This window comes from Mus musculus, chromosome 4 (assembly GCF_000001635.26).
Source record: "Mus musculus strain C57BL/6J chromosome 4, GRCm38.p6 C57BL/6J".
Classification (NCBI taxonomy): domain Eukaryota; kingdom Metazoa; phylum Chordata; class Mammalia; order Rodentia; family Muridae; genus Mus; species Mus musculus.
Genome location: NC_000070.6, coordinates 21,720,454 through 21,745,273, shown reverse-complemented (window position 1 = coordinate 21,745,273; position 24,820 = coordinate 21,720,454). Strand labels below are relative to the sequence as shown.

The window sequence follows — 24,820 nt, the reverse complement described above, 5'->3', positions numbered from 1 at the left end:
GTAGATGGCTCCTGCAGAATGACAAGGGTTGACCTCTAGCCTCTACCATGTGTACCCCGCCTTCACATGCACATACTCTCACACAACACACCCACACCCTCCCCCCACACACACTTACATTAATGTTTCAACACATAAAAGACTATATATAAAAGCCACTGATCTCAGTAAGACTACCTGAGAGGAACACATACCACACGGTGGCAAAAACATGCCATACATCCTGCTATTTCTTCCTATCCATACAAACCCAGCATCTTTTCTCACTGAACATACATAATACTTTAGAGTCCTACCAAGTTCAGCAATTTACAAGAGTCACCAATGAGGGGCTAGAAAGATGGCTCAGAGGTTAAGAGCACCACTGGCTGCTCTTCCAGAGGACCTGGATTCAATTCCCAGCACCCACATGGTGGATCACAACTATCTGTAATTCCAGTTGCAGGGGATCCAATGCCCTCATTCATACATACATGCAGGCAGGCAAAACAACAATGCATATGAATAAAAAGAAACAAAACATTAAAAAAAGGCACTAATGCCACAGAAGTGTTAAGTTTAATTTATATCAACCTCTAGTATAAGGTTGAAAACCAGCAATGTTTATGACATAACTGAAAAGGGGTACTGGAGAGAGACGGCTTAGCTGTTTAGAGTGCTTATTGCTCTTGCAGAAGACCTGGGTTCAATTTCTTTTTCTTTTTCTTTTTTTTTGGTTTTTCGAGACAGGGTTTCTCTGTATAGCCCTGGCTGTCCTGGAACTCACTTTGTAGCCCAGGCTGGCCTCAAACTCAGAAATCCGCCTGCTTCTGCCTCCCTAGTGCTGGGATTAAAGGAGTGTGCCACTACGCCCGGCTGGGTTCAATTTCTAGCACCCACATGATGACTTACAACTATCTCTAATTCCAGGGGGTCTAGTGCCCTCTTCTGGCCTTCATGGGCTTCAGGCTTGTGTGTGTTACATATACATACATGTGGGTACAAATATTCATACATATAAAACAAAATCTAGGTGGTGGCGCACGCCTGTAATCCCAGCACTTCGGAGGCAGAGGCAGGCGGATTTCTGAGTTCGAGGCTAGCCTGGGCTACAAAGTGAGTTCCAGGACAGCCAGGGCTACACAGAGAAACTCTGTCTCAAAACAAACAAACAAACAAACAAACAAACAAACAAACAACCCTCCCCAAAAAATGTAAAAGAAAAATTAAAAAGACATAAATGGAAAAAAAAGAGAGAATGGAGGAGGAAGAAGATGAAGAAAAGGAAGAGGAGAATGAAAACGAAGAAAAAGGAGAAGGGTTTTTAGGAGTCATGAAAATCAACAGGAGAAGGAGAAAAAAAGGGAGCAGAATATATTAAGTCTTTGTACAAATAGATAGATAGCCGGTGCTCTACAGGATATATCATTTAACTGTTTATAAAGTTATTATCCCTCCCACAATTTTTACAAACTCAAAAAAATTGTTTTTACAACTGTAAAGTAAGGAATGTTTAAATCTGGTCTACTTAACTCCCAAGACAATTTGAGCCCATCACTGTATGCTTCCTACACACCATAGAACGCCAGCTAAGCTCTCCTAGTAACAGAAGCATAATGCTTTTTTCCTTAAGTTCTTGAGTATTTAACTGGATCCAGAAATAGAAAACAGAACCAGTTATTTATAAGACAAATAGTATCAGGAGACTTAGTTCTGAATTTCCTCCCTAAACAAATAAAAACTTTGCTTAGATACTAGTTAAAATTATTTTAAATGAATTAAGGGGGAAGAAGCCTTACCAAAAAGCAGAAGGGGGAAAATAATGCTAATCTGGGATGGTTGTAGTGTATATCATTGAGAACTCACATTCAAGATTAGTCTACTCCTACAAAAACCCATAAAAATCAGTTGAAATGTATTCTAGGATGACCTAAATAGGCACAAATAGTTATCCAATAAAGGCACAGCAAATTTTCATACCTAAAGCGATCATGAACGGAGGGTACAGCAGACAGAGATCCGTCCTGTAGGTATCATTCACTATCCTCCTGTAGAAACGTAAACTCTATCGTTACTAAACGCAGAGCTGCTTCATCGACTGTAACTTCTTCCCCAGAGAACCAGATTTCCCTCCCATCTTTGTACACTTACATCCCTGTTTGATTAACGACACACAGAGACTAAGCAATGGAATGCATGAGTGTGACAACAAGGGGACAGGCATTACTGGATATAAAACTCATGTAGCAGTATAGTTTCCACTTTGAGACCCCACAACAGATAATGTAAAATAGTTGTTCACATTCTAAAAAGTCAAAAGTAAACAAAATGTATTATTTTAAAAGTAAATTCATTTTTAATGTTCATGTAAAGTCTGTTTTTCATACAAAACATTGACAGATATCCTTATCAAATAGGTAATTCAATATATATATGACTTTATAACTTATACTACTACAGTATTTCAAATTTAACAAGCAGATATCTTCCTAAATATAAAATGACTTGGGACATTTTAGTATATTAAGCCATGTATTTCGTTGTCAGCCCCCTTGTCTAGTAGCCTATGAGTAACTTCTGGTCTAGTTACCATGCAAGGGGAAGCAGCACGTCTTCCTGGCCCATGTCCTGCACATACTGGAGCAAAGGTCTATAAGGATGATACACTATCAAGCAACAGTCCTAGAAACAGTTTAAAAATATGTACGTATAAAAACAGATGTATTACAACATAAAATGGTATCATTTTCCAACAACTTGTTTTGTGTTTGAAATGAATTTCTTTTTCTCATACTTGCTTTCTTTTTCTTTATACTCTCACTCAGATATGACCGTATGCTACTGTAACAGTGAAGGCAGTGCTCCCTCTGGAATACACCTTGGTACATCACATGGTACCCAGTCAGCATCCACTCTTTCCCTAGAGATTCAGAGGGCCACATTTGCAACACACTGTAGCCTATTACTAGGCTATACATCCATACTTCTCAACTGCAGGGGCATGATGCTGACAAAGCCTAACCCATCTTTAACTCTACATACACGCATAAATTGTACACAGAATTTACAATGGTCCTGGATTACTTGCTTGTAACCCTTATTAAAGTTACAAGAAAACTAAAAAATAATTTTTTTGCAGCCCAAGTAAGATAAATTATTTTACAGCCTTCAGAAAGGAAATAGGGGATGTTACTCTTATGTTTCTATGACTTTGCCATAATATATCATTTGGATATATTAAATTTTAACCTCCTTTCAATACAACCCATCAAGTTTTTGCTGTGTTATGGAAAAATATACATACCATTAATTCTAAGAGGTAAAATTCACATTCTAGTATCTGTTTAAAAAGAAAAAAACCAGTGAAAATAAGCATAATTACATAACTACTTTTTAAAAAATAAGTTACAGATACAGATAAATTAAATAATTCATCAATATTATATAAAATTTCTAAATCAAAAAATAAACACAGTAGCTTATGTTAGCATTAACATTTACAATAAAAAATTACTAATTTTGTTTGTTTTTTGAGACAGGGTCTGATGATGTAGACCAGGCTTCCCTCAGAGTCACAGAGCTCCATCCACCTCTGCCTCCCAAGGGATGGGAGTAAAGGCTTGTGCCATTATGCCTGGCAAAAATTGCTTTTTACTGTTATATAATACATTTTAAATTCTTATGAGGAAAAGACAGTATATTATATTTTTTGGGGGGGGGGGGTCTTGGAATTGAACCCAAAGTCTCTAATATTGTAAACACTTATTTTGCTACTAAGCCACAACGAGAATTCTTATAAAAATAAAGAAATAAATAAATAAATTAAAAAGTTATAAATGTTAGAAACTTCAAATTTAAGCCAGCATAGTGGTACATGCCTTTAAATTTCTGAGTTTAAGGTCAGCCTGGTCTACATAGCAAGTTTGAGAGTTCCATGACAACCAGAGCTAAACAGAGGACTCCTGTCTTGAAAAAACAAAACAAAAAACTTCAAAAATTTCTGTATACTTTCTATTTGACAAATGCACAGTGCAACTATCACTATACTTTTTTTTTTTTTTTTTTTTTTTTTTTTTGGTTTTTCGAGACAGGATTTCTCTGTGTAGCCCTGGCTGTCCTGGAACTCACTCTGTAGACCAGGCTGGCCTCAAACTCAGAAGTTCGCCTGCCTCTGCCTCCCGAGTGCTGGGATTAAAGGCGTGCGCCACCATGCCCGGCTTCAACTATCGATACTTAATGGAATAAACAAATTCCTTGCAAGGTGAGAAGAGGTAAGTCTATTGAAATATTAACAGAAGCCCAACAGATAATTTTTTAAGAACAGTTTTCAAACTGTTCCAAATGAGACACATGGGTGTAACCTGGAAATATTGATGTAAGACTACTGCCACTCCAGTAAAATTCTGAAAATTCTGCTTTAATTTGAAGAAGTTCCAACTTCAATATTATTAAAAGCTTCTTAAGGTGATTTAGCTGGGATCTAAGATTAATAATGACTACTGTTAAGTATCACCCAAAAAATATAGAGAAGCTACTGAAAGTTAATATAAAAACAATAGATAGATGTACATTTTATAGTACTTGAAACTCCCATTCCTAAGAGTAAAATGGAGTCAGTTAATACAAAGTTTTATACAACATACTTACATGATTCATCCTGTAAGGAAATTCCTTTGGAAAAGCATATGAAAATCTAGTTTTTACTATAGGAAACAAAACAAAACAATTAAAACCAAGGAAATGCCAGCATGAATTTATCCAAAATTCCTTTAACATAGCTTCAAATATTAGAAGGTGCACTATCCTCAGTAGGTGCTCTCAGCAATCTTGAAAGGTTTACTTTGAACCCCCCCCCCAAAACAACAACAACAACAACAACAACAAAAACAACCCAAAAGCTCCTGTTGGAATGGAGCCGTGTGCCGGCCCTCGCAGCCCCGGGAGTATTCCAAGACTGTGGAAAGGTAGAGGAAAGGGGAAGAGGCAGGGTCGGGAGGGAAAAGGAAAAGGCTTCTGCTGCTTGCTTTCTTTCTGTTTTTTTAAATTAAAAGACTGGAAAAAAAAAATCACCAGATTATATCATTCCTAAAATCTCTTCAACTCTAGAGTAGTATTTTTCAGGCTGGCGAGATGGCTCAGGGGGCAAGAGCACTCACTGCTCTTCCAAAGGTTCGGAGTTCGAATCCCAGCAACCACATGGTGGCTCACAACCATCTGTAATGAGATCTGACGCCCTCTTCTGGTGTGTCTGAAGACAGCTACAGCGTACTCACATAGAGTAGTATTTTTCTGTCTGAGTGTAATTTAGCTTAGAATGAATACAGAACACATACACATCAACTTATAACAAGTGGAGGAGAAAAGTTAGGACAATAGACTAAAATGCTAGCAGTAATCATCTGAGACTCAAAAGAATTTGTTTTAACTAATTGATGCTTTCAGAACTTAAGTGTTTCTTTTCCGAAAGACATAAACAAATTTATTTACTTATTCTTAGTTTTTTGAGACAAGGTCTCATTAGCCTTGGCTGGCCTGGACCCTGCTATATAGGCCAGGCTGATCTCAAGGCCATAGAGATCTGCTGGCCTCTGCCTTATGCTGGTATTAAAGCTGGGCACACCACATCTCACCAAAACATTTTAATAAAAATGTCTGTATACATGCAAAGTCTCTAGGTGACTTTCTTTTTTTAAAGATTTATTTATTTATTTTATGTATGTGAGTACACTGTAGCTGTATAGATGGTTGTGAGCCTTCGTGTGGTTGTTGGGAATTAAATTTTTAGGACCTTTGATCACACTGGTCAACCCTGCTCGCTCCAGTCAACTCCACTCGCTCAGTCCCTGCTTGCTCCGGCCCAAGGATTTATTAATTATTATACATAAGTACACTGCACTTGACTTCAGACAGACCAGAAGAGGGCATCAGATCTCACTATGGGTGGTTGTGAGCCACCATGTGGTTGCTGAGATTTGACTGCTCTTCAGAAGAGCAGTCAGTGCTCTTACAGGCTGAGCCATCTCAGCAGGCCTCTAGGGGATTTTCTTATACTACAGAGTTACTATGTGTATTTACTAATAAAGTACAAATGAAAAACCATTGGTTACTATCTCAAGAAGTCATGTTACATACATTTAAGTACTATTGAGAAAACTGTATTTAAGTCATTAGGTTACAATACTTAAACCAACTGGGATACCAACTGGCAGCTCCAGCAGCTGTGTTTTAAGTCCTTCCACTGGTACAAGTGACTTCATTCAAAGTAAGAGGAATTCTGTGCATGTTATTATTACATTCTCAAAAGGGTATTTTATAATTAGGTGCTCTCCAGTGAACTGCGGTAACACTTGCTAAGATCTGAAATCCTAACTACTTAGACTTGACACTAGGAAATTCATATTCTTTCTCTAATTTTGAAAACATTGCCATTAAGGTTTCTGAGTTTTACAATTCCTTTAAATGTAAGCGGGGTGTGAAGTATAAAACTGGTTCCTATTAATGGCAGAAAAATCAATAAAGTAAAATAATGTCTGTACAGGACCAGCTTAGTGGCGCACACCTTTAGTCCCAGCACGCAGGAGGCAGGTGAATCTGAGTTCGAGGCCAGCCTGGTTTTAAAAGGCCTGAGATCCTGTTTTAAAAGTCTGCACACTGATACACATCACCAAGTCCTGGACTTGGATACCTAACATCTCCCCTGAGATTAGGCTCACCTTATTCTGTTATCCACTGTATGCTAAAATGATCCACATTTTGTTTTGTTTTGTTTTGTTTTGTTTTGTTGTGTTTTGTTTTTCAAGACAGTGTTTCACTTGTGTAACCCTGGCTGTTCTGGAACTTGTTCTGTAACTCTGTCTTCCTAGTGCTGGGATTGAAGGTATACGCCACCGCTGCCTGATCCACATGTTTTAAACACTTATGACTTATCAGAGGTTTGTGATTGCACATGTGCACATCATGATGTGGTTAGATATCAAAGGACAACTTATGGGTTCTAGGTCATCAGGTTGAGCCATCTTTCCAAGGCTGTCTCAAGAAACTAAAACAAATAACTGACATGCTCAAGTCCTAACCCCCACTACCTCAGAAGGGATTGTACCTGGAGAGGACCTTTACAGCAATAAAGAGGCTCAGCACTTAAGAGCCCTTGCTGCTCTTTTTTTTTTTTTTTTGGTTTTTCGAGACAGGGTTTCTCTGTGTAGCCTTGGCTGTCCTGGAACTCACTCTGTAGACCAGGCTGGCCTGGAACTCAGAAATCTGCCTGCCTCTGCCTCCAGAGTGCTGGGATTAAAGGCGTGCGCCACCACGCCTAGGTCCTTGCTGCTCTTGCAAAGGACCAACAGTCAGTTCCCATTGCCCACATATGGTGGCTCACATCTGTCTGTAACCACAGCTCCCTTTTGTGACTTCAGCCTCCCATATGCACAAACACCAAGCATATACACATAAATAAAATACACAATTTTAAAAAAGAAGTAAAGCTTAAGGACATAATTCTATAGGAATGCTTGATGGGGTCTGAATATAAAGTATCCCCCATGACTCATACTGAAAACTAAGCTATCAGCTGCAGGATGCCATCACTGAAAGACGGTGAAATTTCTGAACAAAAGGCTCAGTTCACTGAGGGAGCCATAACTAAAAATCCAAAGGGGAGGAAGTAGAGCTGGGGCGGTGGGACCTGACTAAAGGAAGTGGATCACTGGGAGTGTCACCTAAGAGATACTGCTTGTCCCCAGTCTCCTCCACGTTCTCTGCTTTTGGCCTTTCATTGTGATGTTTCTGCCTTGTCACAGGCCTAAAAGTGATGGAAGCAGCAAACCACAGACTGAAGCTGCGGGAAAAAATAAACCCTTCCTTTAAAACTGCTTCACAGTAAAACATCTAACTGCTGTCTTCTTGTTTGTTTCGGTTTTGGGTTTCATTATGTAGCCCTAGCTGTCCTGGAACTAGCTCCATACTCCAGGCTGGCTTTGAACTCACAGTTCCACCTGCCTCTGCCTCCCAAGTGCTGGGATTAAAGGCGTGTACCCACTATACCCTATTACTGACTTGATATGATGTAGAAGACATACAGAGGTGAGTAGGGACGTTTCAGCAGGAGAAGCCCTGTAAGCATAAGGAAACCGGAGTTTGGATCCCCACACATATAAATTACATGTGTGCAGTCCATCTGTAATTCAAGCCTCTGAAAGAAGAGTCAGGTGATCCATCCCTCAGAGCAAACTGGCCAGTGGTAAGACTAGCCATATTGACAAGCTCTGGGTTTAATTCAGAGACCCTGCCTCACCAAATAAGGTGGGAAAGAAATGACAGATGACTCTACACATCAACTTCAGAACTCGACATCTATGCATATACAAGTACATATATGCCTCCCACAAATATACATACATATATAGCAAACCACACACACACACACACACACACACACACACACACACACACACACACACACACATTTTTAAAAAGGATTTAGATATGGGAAAGATGGTGAGTTATGCCTGTAGTAAACTCAGCATTTAGGACTTGAAGCAAGAAAAGTACCATTAGTGGTGAATCATTGTCTCAAAAGTCCAAAAACAAACACACACACAAACCTAAGGCTGAGAGGTAAAACAACTTGCTTAAAAGATTAGGTACCTGGATAGGGACAAATGCAACTAGAAAGAGACAGAATTAGGGTAAAAGTCAGCTCATCTATAGCTAGACTTGGCTCAGCAGTTAAGATCACTTTTTCAGAGGATCCAAGTTTGGTCCTCAAAATTCACACCAGGCAGCTCACAACCCTCTATAATTGCAGCTACAGGGGACTGATGCCTCTGGCCTTCTCACACACCTATACTCACATGTAAACATTCACACGCAAGCACATACCTCCACATAATTAAAAATAAATCTTTAAAAACACAAGAGTTGCTAGATGTGATAAAAGCTTTTAATCTCAGGAGGTAGACTTCTGTGAGTTCCAGGATAGCCAGGGCTACACAGTGAGACCCTGGCTCAAAGAGCAAAACAAGCCGGGCGTGGTGGCGCACACTTTAATCCCAGCACTCAGGAGGCAGAGGCAGGCAGATTTCTGAGTTCAAGACCAGCATGGTCTACAAAGTGAGTTCTAGGACAGCCAGGGCTACACAGAGAAACCCTGTCTCAAAAAACCAAAAAATAAAAAAAAGAGCAAAACAAACAAAGAAAAATTAGCTCAACTGACTACAGTCAGTATTCTTTTCTGTACCATGCTTTTCAACTTGAAGGTCAGAAAATACATAACTTCCATCAATACAACTCATTTCTGTTTATGTTTTTTTTTTTAATGACTAAAAGGTATTGTCTTAATCCAGGCATGCTGGTCCACACTTGTAATCTAAACTGGAGATTAACAATCCTCCTTGGTAAGTAGGGCGATAGAGGAGCCCAAGTTTCAGATGAGACTTGGTCTCAAAGGAAAAAAACCAAAAATCCAAAACCAAACCAACAACAAAAGAACAAAATAAAACCCAAACAAAAAAGGTAATGTCATAATGAATCTAAAGACTTTTGAGATGGTCTTATGTAGTCCAGGCTGGCCCAAACTCACTTTGTAGGTACAAATTGCCTGGAACTCCTATTCCCTTACCTCTACCTCCCAAGCACTATAGGATACGACTACATCAGTAAAATCAACTTCTTCTCAAACATTTTTCCTGTGAAATATGCTAATAATAAGGGTGTTCTTGGAGCTGTAATACATTCACCTACACGTGGTTCATTAAAAACAAAACAAATCTGTACATTTCAGAGCTTTCTTTAAATTTTATCCTTAAAGCAGAAAACTTTTTGCACTTACATACAGAAGTAGTAGCAGCAATCAATCTTGTATTTGAGACAACACCAAATTCCTAGAGAAAAGTGAATGACATCAGGTACTTGGTAATCCAAAAAACATTAAAGATATCTGAGACCTATTCCAAACATATTTCCAAGCTCTTCTCATGTTTATAGTCTACTACCTTTTATTAAATTTGCAAAAATTTGGGTTGGCAATATTGCTCAATGGTATATTGCTTGCCTGCCAAGAACGTACAAGGCCCTGTGTTCAGTCCTTTGCAAAATTAATCAGCCAACCAGTCAGTCAATAAACACACACTGACATTACTCAAAAACCACGCAAGCACCGACCTTCCTGAAAGAATGAAACAGTTACAATGGAATACAAGGCTTCTTAGGTAAGTTACCATTTTCTTTTTCAACCGCATGTACTATCAGTATAAAATAACTAAAATTTATCACATAATGCATTTTAAATATACTCTCATTTAATTTCAGAGAAACCACTTAAGATTTCCAAGCCATTTGCTTCCTTTTAAAGCAGAAAAAGCAAGAACAGGTCTCTTATTTAACAAATTAAAACTATTCATATACCTTCTATTAACAATATGTAATCTATAACTTTATATGTGTATATATATATTGATATTTAAATTTAAGATTCAAAACTTAATAATTAAAACTAAAACCTCAAAACTGGAGACAGTATGTTAAACATGATTTTGTACACAATTTCTATTCAATTAGACAAAACAGAAAGATTTGGTTAGAGTTAAAATGTAAGGCAACACACTGCGAGGGTAAATGAAAGCTACCCAGAATTGATACCTGCTGGCAAAGGGAAATCAGTTCTCCCAATGGAGTCACACTGGTCCTATCAACACTCTAAAGCAGCCCCTAGACCCAGGAGCAGTTGGACAACACAAAATGAACTCCATGGCCTTTGTCCTTGCTTGATTTTTTTTTTGCAGGCTTTTTGTTTCTTACTGGCTTTGATATGTGTCTTATATTTTGATTTTAGGTTTTGCTTTGTCTGAGACAAAGAAAGTGCACACTAAGTTGGGTGGGTAGAGAAGAGGATCTGAGAGAAGTTGGGGGAGGGGAGAAAATGTGATCAGATACATTGTATGAAAAAAACCTTTAAGAAGAAAAAGTAATTCAACAACCACAACTGAAATATACCTCACCTACAAGACCTCTTTATTCAAAAAGACATTCTACGTACATCTGGTCCTAAGGACTGAAACCAGCCCTCATGGGAACTAGGTAAACACTCTGTAACTGACTTCTGTAATGAGATTTATTCAAACTTTATCTCAAGAAACCATGGACAGAGTTAAATTAGGTTCCTAGAAAAGGTTTTAGTATTTCTAATATAGTCAATTCTGCTTACTTAGGAGATAATAAAGATGCCATGGAGGCTTCTAAAATAAAAATGAACACAAGAGAAATAGAATCTTCCTGGTTAAACTCGTATTCAGTTCACAGGGACAGAATTATTCTAAAGACATCACCTAAGGACAGAAACAATAGACTAGGGAGTGTGTGGATTAGTTAAGAAAAAAAGCCAGTTCTCAGAATCTGATATTATTTGGGTTTTAGCTGAAAGTTAAACTTTCTTAATAATAATGAAAACAGTCAGTTGAGCAGAAATGCAGTTTCTGGTCAAGTCCTCCTCTGACATCTTTCTCACCTACTGTTTCTGTTCCCACCGTCCACACCTTTCCTGGCTAGAGTCTACAAAGTCTCTCTTCTTTCTCTCCCCAGTGGCTTGTTACCAATGAAGACAGGTTAAACACAGAGCATCACAAGGGGGAGGGGCAGACATCCTCAGGCCCAAACAATCTTTTTTTTTTTTTTTTGGTTCTTGTTTCAAGACAGGGTCTTACTACATTGCTCTGGCTATCTTGGAACTCAGAATTCACTATGTAGTTCAAGCTGGCCTTGAACACAAAGATATCTACCTGCCTCTGCCTCCCCGGTGCTGGGATTAAAGGCACGTGCCACCACACTCAGCCAGTCTTTTAAAGATAGCGAAGCAATTAAGCTGCAGATGAAGATCTAGACAATCAGGACTCACTGACCTGGCAATATGAACACGGGTCTCTCTATGCCTTTGTTTCCTCACTTATAAAATGAGGGTTTCAAGTGTTACAGTTCTGAGGGGAAAGGTTTACTCTACGAAAGTACTGCAGTTCTGAGGGGAAAGTTTCCTTATAGAAGTGTTACAGCTCGGAGGGGAATGGTTTCCCTTGTGTGACATCTCTGAAGGAAAGACATTCTTCTAGTCAGGAGCCAAGGAACACCACAAAGTCACACTGCACAACAAACGTCACAAGATTTATTGGGAAGGACAAGAGAAGGTGTTTGCAACTCTGCTTGAGCAAGAAGGAGAAGGGGAAGCAGAAGCAACAGGAATCTGAGAAGGCAGGATGTATTAGAGGGGTGGGGCCGGGACTGCTCTCCAGGGCAGCATGGGATTGATGTGATCTTGGGGCAAGCTCAGGGACTGACAGGATTCTTTTTCTTGGCCTTGCTTTCTTGCTTGGGCTCAAGTCAAGGTCAGGGTGTTCTTTCCCTGGCCCTGGTCTCAGAATCCAGCGTGTTTTTTCTTTGGCCCTTTTACCCAAAATGGATTCTACTACTGTATACTCCAGTTATAGGATTGAATTAGAACTTGTAAAGGGCCTCATTAAATCATCTGATATGTAGTGACATAGTTATTAAAAAAATATTTGCAAGATGTGTTTTCATCAGTTCAGATAAACTACCACTTATGATTATTCATACAAAGGCATACACACACACACACACACACACACACACACACACACATATATATATATATATATATATATATATATACACACACACACAAAGATTAACCAGACAGTGATACTTGGATGAAGAACAGAAAATTGTTTTATACCTCTACTTTGGATGCCAGAAACACACATGTAGGCGCCATTAATACAGGATCTATACTTTTCAGAGAATACCTAAAAATACAATTAGACAAGAGTTAAATGATGTGATGACTCTTTAGAAAACACACTGGGGGTGGGGGTGGGGATGGGGAATCATAATTCTACACTAAACAAGTGATTTACTTATATATTGTACATGAAAATTAGAAAAGAATTTCAACCAGGCATTAAAAAAATAAATGAATAAAACAACCATACCTAGCATAGAATCTCTTGAAATAGACTGTAGCAGTAGCAATAACTTGTTGTCTTAATTTAAGATGTTCACCTAATGCTTGGATAACTAAAAAAGAATAAAGTTTAAATGTATCATCTGTCATCAGTATAATAACACTACTACCATTAACTTGTATCAGTGATTTCTACATGATGCAATCATGACCATTCATACCTAGGCACACTTTGACACTTTCTGAACCTCACTAGTCTAAGACTTGCAAATGCAGTAATATTCATAAACAAGAAAAGAAACTGCGTACAATTTATCCTTACAACAAGCAGGATGAATATCAAATATTCTTTTTTTACTAGGTACTTTAATGCTTTTCATAGTATCTATAAAAATAGCTTTAAAAATTAAGATAGATTTTGTTATTTACCAAGAAATTCATAGTTAATCTTTGATATAAGGAAAAAGGTAGGTTTGCAGAGAGTAACATGGTGAAGATCAGATGGCAGGATGGGAGCGATAGTAAGACCTGGGTTCCACTCCCAACACCCACAAGGTGGCTCATATCCATCTGTAACTCCAGTCCCAGGGGAGCCACACCTCCTCAGCATTAGGCACAGCATATAATGCACAGATACAGGCCAAATACTCATACATATAAAAAAATAAATACAATTAAACAAACAAAATAGGCAACAAAGCTATCCCAGACACAGAAAAGGTCTCTTGACTAAGTCATCATCTTTTTTTTTTTTTTTTTTTTGGTTGTATTTTCCTGTAATTCTTTTTTTTTTTCCATTTTTTATTAGGTATTTAGCTCATTTACATTTCCAATGCTATACCAAAAGTCCCCCATATCCACCCACCCCCACTCCCCTGCCCACCCACTCCCCCTTTTTGGCCCTGGTGTTCCCCTGTACTGGGGCATATAAAGTTTGCAAGTCCAATGGGCCTCTCTTTCCAGTGATGGCCGACTAGGCCATCTTTTGATATATATGCAGCTAGAGTCAAGAGCTCCGGGGTACTGGTTAGTTCATAATGTTGTTCCACCTATAGGGTTGCAGATCCCTTTAGCTCCTTGGCTACTTTCTCTAGCTCCTCCATTGGGAGCCCTATGATCCATCCATTAGCTGACTGTGAGCATCCACTTCTGTGTTTGCTAGGCCCCGGCATAGTCTCACAAGAGACAGCTACATCTGGGTCCTTTCAATAAAATCTTGCTAGTGTATGCAATGGTGTCAGCGTTTGGATGCTGATTATGGGGTGGATCCCTGGATATGGCAGTCTCTACGAGGTCCATCCTTTCATCTCAGCTCCAAACTTTGTCTCTGTAACTCCTTCCATGGGTGTTTTGTTCCCAAGTCATCATCTTTTGTTTGGATTTTTCGAGACAGGGTTTCTCTGTGTAGCCCTGGCTGTCCTGGAACTCACTTTGTAGACCAGGCTGGCCTCGAACTCAGGAATCCACCTGCCTCTGCCTCCTGTGTGCTGGGATCAAAGGTGTGCGCCACTACCGCCTGGCGACTAAATCTTCTTGCTTATGCAAAGTTATAAGGTAAAATGAGAACTACTGGATGCTAATTTAAATAATCATTTATTCTTAAAGTATTTTGCTTAGGCCAACCTTAAAAATGGACCTCACTAGAAATGCCTGAGATTAGTCAACACTGGGCTATAATACATAAGGTGCGAAAAGTATTACCCAGAACACTGAAATGATAATTGTCTAAATAAAAGCATTAACTATAGACTTTAACAACTCATGGAAATTACCATATAAAATAGTGACCAGCTATAGTATACTACTTCAACCAATATAAAAGTTTACCATTTGTAAAAAATATTTGTAACTTCCAATACTCCTCTTCTGAGAGAAACTTTAGGTCCTTTTGGCGCTCTTTCAACAGATCTTGTTTATCCAAAATCCACTGCAAACTAGAGAAGGTAAAGATTTAAAACATGGCATAGAAAGGCAACAGCAGGGATGGGAAGGGGAGGAGCTGCTTGAGGTACTGGGAGGAGAGAGGGTTGATATTGGGATGTAAAGTGAATAAATAAATTTATAGGAAAAAAGCCAACAAGCCAAAGCATTTAAAACATTAAGATTCAATAAGCTTACCATCTTCTACGAGGCACACCTCTCTCTGTCTTTATTTGTCTGTTTGGTTCTGGTTAGCTCTGGCTATCCTGGAACTCCTTCCATGGATCAGACCAGCCTCAAGCTCACAGAGATCGGCCCCTCCCCATCACCACCAAGTTCTGTGATTAAAGGCATGCAGTGCTTCACCCAGCTTCTTCTTCCTCCATTTATTTATTTATTTATTTATTTATTTATTTATTTATTTATTTGGAGGTATGTACTTAAAACATTGATAAAAGACAGTGTCTGGCTGGGAATGCAGCTGAGGTAGAGCACCAGTTTACCTCTGAAACTTCAGCATTAACTCTTCAGAATAGGTCTCTAAAATCCTTAGTAAATTATGTTCAACAATGAAATACTTGAGTTCTTCAATACATGCTCACCTGTTTCAAATACATTCAGACCTGGAGCAAATTTTATATTTTTCTAATTTAATCCCCTTTTCAATCAGTGTTTTCACCATCACCCCCAAGTTTCTCAGTCTTGTTGGACCAATAAAATCTCTTTGGTTTTTGTGAGTGCTATTTGTGAGTGGAATATATTTGTGAGTGCTTTGCTGGATATAAATCTGTGTCAATCAGTGTGACTCCCGTACTGTCTGGTCGATTAACAAGGATGCTGTAGACGCCATTTCAAACTCTCAGGTAAGTTATTCATCAGAGTTCTCTAGTTTTTCAGCAGCCCACTGGCAGCCTCAGCAAGATCGTTTGAAGAAAAAAACAAAAAACAGGAAAACTTGAGGGTAAAGAATCTCTTGATGGTTTCAAAGCTTCTCTACCTCTTTCTCAATTTCCTTCATAGTGTCATGTGTACCAAACACCAGCACACAGGTTTTCAGACCCTCTAGACTAAGAACCATCCTGGAAGATAGACTCTTGCTATATCCAAAGACTTACTACTGCCTGTCTTAGTATTATGTCACTGAGACAGGCAATCAAGGCATTATCTGAGCACCAGGATTAAGTACAGGCCCAAGCTTTATCCCACCTTTTTGGGTCATCCCCTTTTGTATTTCATTTTTTTAATGGAAACATCTCAGTGAGTGAGAACAATGTAAAATAATGTCCCCCAGTGATGCTTCATTGGCCTTTCATCTTCCCAGAAACACTTGGTAGCAAGGGAGGACCTGCTTTCAGAAACAGGTTTCCAAATTCAGTTTTCTTTCTTTCTTTTTTTTTCCCCCTTCTTCTTCTTTATTCTCAGGCAAAGAGGGAAACAAGCAAACCAATTCACAGAATTAAAATTTTGTTATTCTCTTCCCACTAAAATTTAATTAAACTAAATGTCTCTATCTAGTCCTGTTCATTTTTTATGTATTTAGTGGAAAGCCTGCTCAACGCTTAGCCCAAGCATACAACTTCCTGCATGTTTAACCAAATGTATTTAGAGACAAATATCTTTAAGATTACTTTAGCCCTTCCATGGTCACTGAAAGACATTAAAATTTAGTGATTTAAGTGGTTAAAGGAAGAGGACAAAATCTGGGAAATACACGACTTTAAGGCAAAATATAAGACACTGGCTAATGAATGAAAATGGATATATTTTGAGAGCCCCTGTGCTCGCAAATTCTAGAAGCATTAAAGTCAATTTAGGAGCCTGCAATTGGTGGCTCATGCCTTTAATTCCAACACTTAGAAGCAGAAGCAGAGGCAGGCAGATTTCATTAAGTTCGATGCCAGCCTGTGAGTTTTAGGGCAGCCATCCCTCAACGTGAGAAACACTGCTTCGGGGATGGGGGTAGTGGTGTCAATCTAGGCATAAGGCTGGGCCAGGAAGCAGCAGGTAGAAACAAGCACGACTCACTCCTCTCCTCTGAGTAAATATTAAATCTACAGTAAGGCGAATGACAAGAGATTATAATATCACTGCTATGAAAAAACAAACAAACAAACAAGCTAGCTAGCAATAGCCAACCATGTCCATCCAAAGCAGGGAACCTCACAGAGCTACAATGGGTCACTCTTTCCCTTGCCGGTGCCCACATCATCCCACCAATCAAACCCCAAATTTGAAATGAAACCGCCTCCGACTCCCTTCCCGGAGATCAAACCCCTTACCTCTTACCCATCCTTCGAGCTCACCTCCCCTCTGCTCCCGAAATCTCTCTGTGAGAAGAGGGGAGGCTCGCAAACGACAGCATCACGTTTCGGACCCCCGGCTTCCCAGGGAGGGCTCACCCGCAGCGGCCAGGATGGAAACCCCGAGGGATGGGCAGGCCCAGCCCTCCTGTGCCCCAGCCCCGGCCCCAGGCGAGAAAATGGAAGCTCACTTACTAGTGGGAGCTCTGCCAGAAGTTCCCTGCCATGGAATAATACTGCTTGCCCTGATACAAATGCACCAGCCAGCAAAGCGGCCCGCGGAGCGACCATAGACACAGTCCGGACGACTGTGCTCCTACCAGACTGGCTGGGCTGAACTCCACAGCCACCGCAGCCGGAGGAAGAGAACAGCACCCTCGTCGCCTTGACGCCGGTCGACAACACTGAGCGGCGTACACCGGTTCCGGCAGACAAAAGTTCCGGCCCGCCCTAGTTGCGGAGGAAGCTAGCAACCGCCCGACCGCCAATGGGCTTGTTGAGGCGGGAGCTAAGGAAACACGGGCGGAGGCTCCCGGTGGCGAGAGGCTCTCCCCGAGGTTTCCTGCCAATTCTCCTCCAGAGCGTCCACACACTGGGTTTCTGGTCTAGTGCGGTTTTCTTTTGGGTCCATTTAGGGATCTTGTTAATCCACGGTGTAGGCCTTCAGAAATAGCACACTGGCGTTGAAGAAAGCATGGCAGTATATGACTGCTTTTTCCCTAGGGCTGAAAGGAGAAATAAATGAAAGTAATTTTGGCCTTAAGATGTAAGTGCTCTTAGTAAAGTTCCTGTCGGTATTAAGCCTAACGAGTTAAGTGTAGACTTAACTTAGAGTAGCAATCTTTTTATGTCAGAGCCGGCTACTTGTTTACCTAAAAACATGAGCATATAAATGTACATCTAGCTAACACTTACGTTCCAAATGGGTATGCCGCAGAAATGCAATTAAATAATATTTAAATGTTGCTGTTATCATTGCAACTTTGCGTTCGCGTTTCGTACTGTACTTCGGCGGCAGAGTCAAGAACATGAGGAGTTTCAGGCCAGTCCTTGCTTCATGCTGAGACGCCATCTAGGGGAAAAGAGGAAAAGGGATGTAGATAATCAAGGATGTAAAATGCTTGCTGGTGCCCCAGAAGCTCTGGGTGATACTCAGCACTATATACACCTGCAAGCTAAGGGTATTCAATACCCTCAGATACGTTGTTTTGGGCCAGCCTAGGACAGGTGAGGATCTATCTAAATCTTTTAAGTTTTAATTTAAATTAAAAAATGTCTCTAAATGATTGGGCACACCTGAAAATTAGTCAAGAATTCCGAGGAAGATAGCACCAATGTTTTTCCTTTGTGAGTGGAGTCTAATTGAGATGTGGAATGGAGTGAAAACAATTTCTATAAGTGAAACTAGTATGCCAACTATAGAAAAGATGTTTTTAAATTCCACCCACTTAGGCACGTACACAATTAACCTGTGAAATACATTTATTCTTGAATTTGGATGAGCTAGACTAGGCTTCATTGTTATAACATTGTTATACCCCCAACTTAGCTTGAAAATTCGTCTCATTCTCATGGTATTTCCTAAAGCTGGCTAGTTCTTCCTGGCTGCCCTCTAGATCTTCAGAGAACTAGAGGGTTTCTATCTCCCAACTATTCATTTCAATGTTCCTTGCTTCCAAGATCAACATCTTTCTGGGCAGAACATGACTCAAGCGAGCTCTTTAATAACTAGTATTAAGAGTCTTGAAATAGAAACAACCCAATCAATTTTCATGACCCACTGACCAGAATATACCCAAATGACTCCAACTTAATAGCCAAGGTACCTAAAAAATGTTGAGAGGCATGTAATACATTTGTGAACATTACTGTTTGTTTCACTGCAGATCAGTTTGTTTGTTTGTTTGTTTTGTTTTTTCAAGACAGGGTTTCTCTGCATAGCCCTGGTTGTCCTGGAACTCACTTTGTAGACCAGGCTGGCCTGGAACTCAGAAATCCGCCTGCCTTTGCCTCCCGAGTGCTGGGATTAAAGGCGTGTGCCACCACGCCCGGCAGATCATATTTTTCTTTTTCTTTTTTTTAAAGATTTATTTATTTTATTTATATGAGTACACTGTAGCTGTCTTCAGACACACCAGAAGAGGGCATCAGGTTCCATTACAGATGGTTGTGAACAACCATGTGGTTGCTGGGAATTGAACTCAGGATCTCTGGAAGAGCAGTCAGTGCTCTTAACCGCTGAGCCATCTCTCCAGCCCCTCAGATCATATTTTTCAAAATGTGTTTTAAAGACACAACCATCACCCAAGTTGTGCATCATAGAGATTTAGATTTGCTTTAATTCTCTCTGCTCTTTTCCTTTTGTTTTATCAGCCTTGCATAAAGATTCTGTAACAAACTGCTTGCGATGTTTTATGTGCTTCTATGACACTTTTTTCTTTCTTTCTTTCTTTCTTTTTTTTTTACTGTTTTAGACAAGATCTCACTATGTACCTTTGGCTGTCCTTAAACTCACAAAGATCTGCCTGCCTCTTTCTCCTGAGTGCTGGAACTAAAAGTGTGAGCCACTACACCTAGCTCCTATAACACTTTAAAAACGGGAAGGCGTTAGCACACATCTTTAATCCCAGAACGCAGGAGGCAGAGGCAGAGGCAGAGGCAGAGGCAGAGGCAGAGGCAGAGGCAGAGGCAGAGGCAGAGGCAGAGGAGGCAGAGGAGGCAGAGGAGGCAGAGGAGGCAGAGGAGGCAGAGGAGGCAGAGGCAGAGGAGGCAGAGGCAGAGGCAGAGGCAGAGGAGACAGAGGCAGAGGCAGAGGAGGCAGAGGCAAAGGCAGAGGAGGCAGAGGCAGAGGCAGAGGCAGAGGCAGGCTGATCTCTTGAGTTTGAGGCCAGCCTGGTCTACAGAATGAGTTCAAGAATGGCCAAAGCTGGGCTGGTGAGATGGCTCAGTGGGTAAGAGCACCCGACTGTTCTTCCAAAGGTCCAGAGTTCAAATCCCAGCAACCACATGGTGGCTCACAACCATCTGTAGCGAAATCTGACGCCCTCTTCTGGTGTGTCTGAAGACAGCTACAGTGTACTTACATGTAATAAATAAATAAATCTTTAAAAAAAAAAAAAAAAAAAAAGAATGGCCAAAGCTACACAGAGAAACTCTGTCTTGGGGGAGAGGGTTGCAGTATCCTGGGCTGGCCTGGAACTCACTGTGAACTCAAGTGTTCTGATTTGCTTCTCTGTTATTGTGATAAAATGCTGACAAAGGCAACTTGGGTATATAAAGGGTTGGCTTCACCTTCTGCTCCAGCATCGAGGAAGGCCATGGCGGGAATCTGCTTCAAAACTGAAGCAGAGACCATGGAGAAAATCTTAATTCACCGTGGCTTACTACTTTGTTATGTTTCATGAGCCCACCTGCTCAGGGATGGCACTGCCCACAGTGGACTGGCTCCTCCCATATCAATTAGCAATCAAGAAAATGCCTCACAGACAAGCCCACAGGCCAGTCTAATGAAGGTAATTACTCAATTGAGAGTCCTCTTTGAAGGGACATCTAGGTTTGTGTCAAGTTGACAAGTATGATACCATTAATGTTCTACTTTACCTTTCTGATCCTCCTGCCTGCACCTACTAAGTGCTAAGGTTGCAGGCCTCTTCTATGTACTCTATTAATTTATATATTATACATGTCTATTGTTATCTTAGCACCTAGCATCTACTTTATGTCTGTGCCTATACACTTTCCCACATCTTTGTAACACCTAATAGGCATAGCAATACTGATATTTGTGGGGTTTGGGGATATTTTTAAACTGTGTATGTGTCAAGAAGAGGTTGTTAGATTCCCTGGAGCTGGAGTTAGAGGTGGTTGTGAGCTTCTCAAGCTGGTAATGAGATGGCCTCAGGCCTTCTGGAAGACCAGCAAGTGCTCTTAACCACTGAGCCATGTCTTCAGCCCATACACTGATATTTGTATCTAACTCTCACATAATTGGGGGAAGGTGTGTGCTTTAATATCATAACATGGATACAAAATCATGTTGGAATGTGAATGCAAAAACAAACTGCAACACATTATTAGAGCCATTATATAATACCATCCAGGTGCCTTTCTTTTGGGAAGACTTTTACACAGCTAACCAAAAAAAAAAAAAAAAAAAAAAAAACCCACATAGAATTGTTTTTTGTTTATATTCTGATTTCTGCTTCCAGTCCACAACACCAAACTTGCAGCACTTTCCAGAAAGGCTGTGTAAGTTAAGGTCCTAAAGCTGAGGTCTTCTGATCTCTGCAGGAATTTAACTTCGACTGTTCTCTCTCTTCTCCTCCCCTCTCTCAGAGTTTCAAGCTGGCTTCAGACTCACAGAGAGCCTGCCTTTGCCTTCCCTGAGTACTGGAGTTCAAGGCACATGCCACCCCTGCCCAGGTCATTCTCCTCACTTAATTTCCCTGTCTACTTCAGAGGATTTGTTTCACTTATTTTATTTTCGTGACCAGTGTGTTTTGCTTTGTTTTTGTTCTTCAAGACAGGGTTTCTCTGTGTAGCCCTGGCTGTTCTGGAACTTACTCTGTAGACCAGGCTGCCCTCAAACTCTGAGATCCAACTGCCTCTGCCACCGCCACCCAGCAATGGCCTAGTGATTTTAATTACTTACATAAACACGGGAAGGTTGATTTTGTGTGTGTGTGTGTGTCTGTGTGTGTGTGTGTGTGTGTGTGTGTTGGGGGGAGGTTAATTAACTGGAACTTGGGCAACGTATCTAAGGGAAATGTATTTGCCTCCGCCCAGAAAAACTGTTAATAACTCCACAGGAAGGGTAGAGCATCATGAGCCCCCCCACCCCATTTCAAGTCCTTCCTTGAAAGTTCTGTGAAATGGGAAAATCAAGTCCAGAAGACTATGTTTAGTGTTCTCCATTGTTGTGGATGGGCCTGGTGCTGCTTGTATTTTGATGCTAATTCCTCTCTCCAGGGAGGGGTGGCAGACAAAGAGTGAGTCAGAACTCAGACTTCTTGTGTACCAATCCCCTATAAAGGAGCCAATCACTGGGTGAGTAGGCAGGACTTCCGGGCTGGACGGAGGAAGTGAATAAGGAGAAGAGAGGGTTAGAGGCCTTTTGTAACGGGGATGGCATAAGGGCAAGATATAGCTGCTAGAGTTACCCAGTATCATGGCAGATCCGACGGGATTCCACACCGGAAGAATCAGATTTCATAGGGCTTACAAAGTTTTAGTTGTTATGCTCAGAGATGGAGTTAGCATTGTTTCTGAGCTAAGTTTGTGTGGTATTTTTCTTCTTCTTGAGACAATTCCACTGGGTTCCAGAGAGAAAGATATGGTGGCAAAGCATGGGTTTGCCTAATGTGCACCACAGAGGCTGTGGGGGCTTTGAAGCATGAGGCTGGCATGGAAATGACCTGCCAGTGGGAACCTAGTGAGCTGGGTGGAGAGACTGTGGAGTTCTGAATTAAAATCTCCATTGCCCACCAGTGCATGGCCGTCCCTGTCAGCCTCACAGGGCAGAGAATTGCCAGTGTCTGGCAGTAGTGCAGGAAGCTTTACGATCAATTTTTAATATTTCCTGAAACAACCCATCATTTACATTCTTTTTTTTTAAAGATTTATTTATTTATTATATGTAAGTACACTGTAGCTGTCTTCAGACACACCAGAAGAGGGTGTCAGATCTCATTATGGATGGTTGTAAGCCACCGTGTGGTTGCTGGGATTTGAACTCAGTACCTTCGGAAGAGCAGTCAGTGATCTTAACCGCTGAGCCATCTCTCCAGCCCTCAGCTTTTACATTCTTTCAACTCTTCTGCAGTCTTCCTTCCTTCCTTCCTTCTTTCCTTCCTTCCTTCCTTCCTTCCTTCCTTCCTTCCTTCCTTCCCTCCCCTCCCCCCCCTCCCCTCCCCTCCCTCCCTCCCTCCCTCCCTCCCTCCCTCCCTAACTCCCTCTCTCTCTCTCTTTCTTTCTTTCTTTCTTTCTTTCTTCCTCTCTCTCTCTCTCTCTCTCTCTCTCTCTCTCTCTCTCTTTTCCTTCTTTTTTTGGTTTTTCGAGACAGGGTTTCTCTGTATAGCCCTGGCTGTCCTGGAACTCACTCTGTAGACCAGGCTGGCCTTGAACTCAGAACTCCACCTGCCTCTGCCTCCCAAGTGCTGCAATTAAAGGCGTGTGCCACCATCGCCCTGCTTCTGCAGTGTTTCTTGAGCTTTGGAAGTATTAGGTCTCAAACTCAGGACAAAAGGTGCCTATTTAACTTATCAAAGCCCTTCTGGCCCCCAGTCTTCCTCCCTACCTGTTACAGTATCAGCAGTTATGCGGTCATCTTGGCTGGTGTGTCCTGCCTCCTGTCCTAAACGCTCCAGCCCAGAGATTGGACTGGGATTCTCTCCCCCTAGCTTCCGATCACTGTATGTAACTCAGCCAGTTTTTAGTTACTGTATCTTGGTTCCCACTCTCCTGGCCTCTTGGGTTCTGGCTCTTCTCTCTCCTCTCCCACATGGCTCTGTTCAGCCTGCCAGCCATGCTCACCCTGGATTTTCCCAGATGTCTCTCTATCTATGCTCTCCCTCATAGCGACAGTAAACCTTCCCCCCGACCATAGTGAGGAGTGTCATGTCCTCATTTCATTTTCTCATGCAGGGAGGGTTACTACAGATGGCCTGTTTAAGGCTCAGTTTTCAACAACAACTTTTTTCGGCACTTTGTCTCTGCAGTAACCTCTGTCCACTGCAAAATGGCCAATGTTGAGAGCAGCACCGATCTATAGGCATGGACATAAATATTTAGAAGGTGGTTTGATGGGAACAACATGCCCAGTTAAGTTAATTGTACTTAAAGACACCTATGTTGCAATGGAGTGATTTACAAAAGCCTTTTTAAATACCTAGATAGAGAAGAGAAAGGAAAAAAAACCCCAAAAGCATATGGATATTAAGTTTCAAAACTCAGACCGATGGCCAAGTCTGTATTTAACAGGCTTTCTCAGCATCCCTTAGTTCCTATTACAGGATTTGGCTGACATACTCCACCCTCTACCCGAAACTCTCAAGCCCAGGGGCTGGGCTGCCCTTCCCCCACAGGCTCTTTCCTATAAAATCCAGACATTTTGGTTACTCCACTCCCACCTCCTTTGTACCTTTGGGTTCCTGGCTGCTGCACCCAATTTTCCTGTACCCTTTCCCTTCCCATCTCACTCTCTTCATATGACTAGGGAACATGCATTCTGAACTCTCAATGATGTGTCTGCCTCTGGCAATGCTCGTCTTTTATCCACAATAAACTTTCTCCTCCACCATCCCTAGGGGCAGTCATGTTCTTTCCTTTCCTTTTTATTCTTTTTTGGGTTTTTCTGTTTGTTTGTTTTTTTCCATCCAGTAGGTTTGCTTATTTGGGCCATATTTTAAAATCTTCCTTGTAATTTTAGGAATGTTTATTTCAGTTCTCCTGAGACACGTGACTGAAACTTAACTAAATAAGCCAATACTGTCTTTTAGTTTGTGTTTTCTGTCAGATTTTTTTTATTGCTGTTTGTTCTGTTTTAAACAAAGTTTCATGTAGGCCAGGTTGACTTTGAACAGGCTGTACAGACAGGAATGGCTTTGAACCCCCGATCCTTCTGCTTTGAATGGGATCTAGCAGGCCCAAGCATGGCAAA

At 41.0% G+C, this 24,820-nt stretch overlaps 1 protein-coding gene across 4 annotated transcripts in view; it reads right to left on the bottom strand.

The window, feature by feature from the left end:
- Positions 1-17,573, bottom strand: part of Ccnc (cyclin C) — a 32,222-nt gene extending 14,649 nt beyond the window's left edge. For all 4 annotated transcript variants that reach the window (NM_001290420.1, NM_001290422.1, NM_016746.4 and 1 more), the window contains exons 1-9: positions 17,359-17,573; positions 14,771-14,877; positions 12,972-13,056; positions 12,716-12,785; positions 9,806-9,857; positions 4,627-4,682; positions 3,284-3,319; positions 2,570-2,661; positions 1,960-2,027 (exon numbers count right to left, since the gene is read on the bottom strand). In NM_001290420.1, coding sequence (NP_001277349.1) covers positions 1,960-2,027; positions 2,570-2,661; positions 3,284-3,319; positions 4,627-4,682; positions 9,806-9,857; positions 12,716-12,785; positions 12,972-13,056; positions 14,771-14,877; positions 17,359-17,390 — 598 coding nt within the window. In that variant the 5' untranslated portion in view covers positions 17,391-17,573. The remainder of the gene's footprint in view (positions 1-1,959; positions 2,028-2,569; positions 2,662-3,283; positions 3,320-4,626; positions 4,683-9,805; positions 9,858-12,715; positions 12,786-12,971; positions 13,057-14,770; positions 14,878-17,358) is intronic.
- Between the last annotated feature and the right edge of the window lie 7,247 nt (positions 17,574-24,820).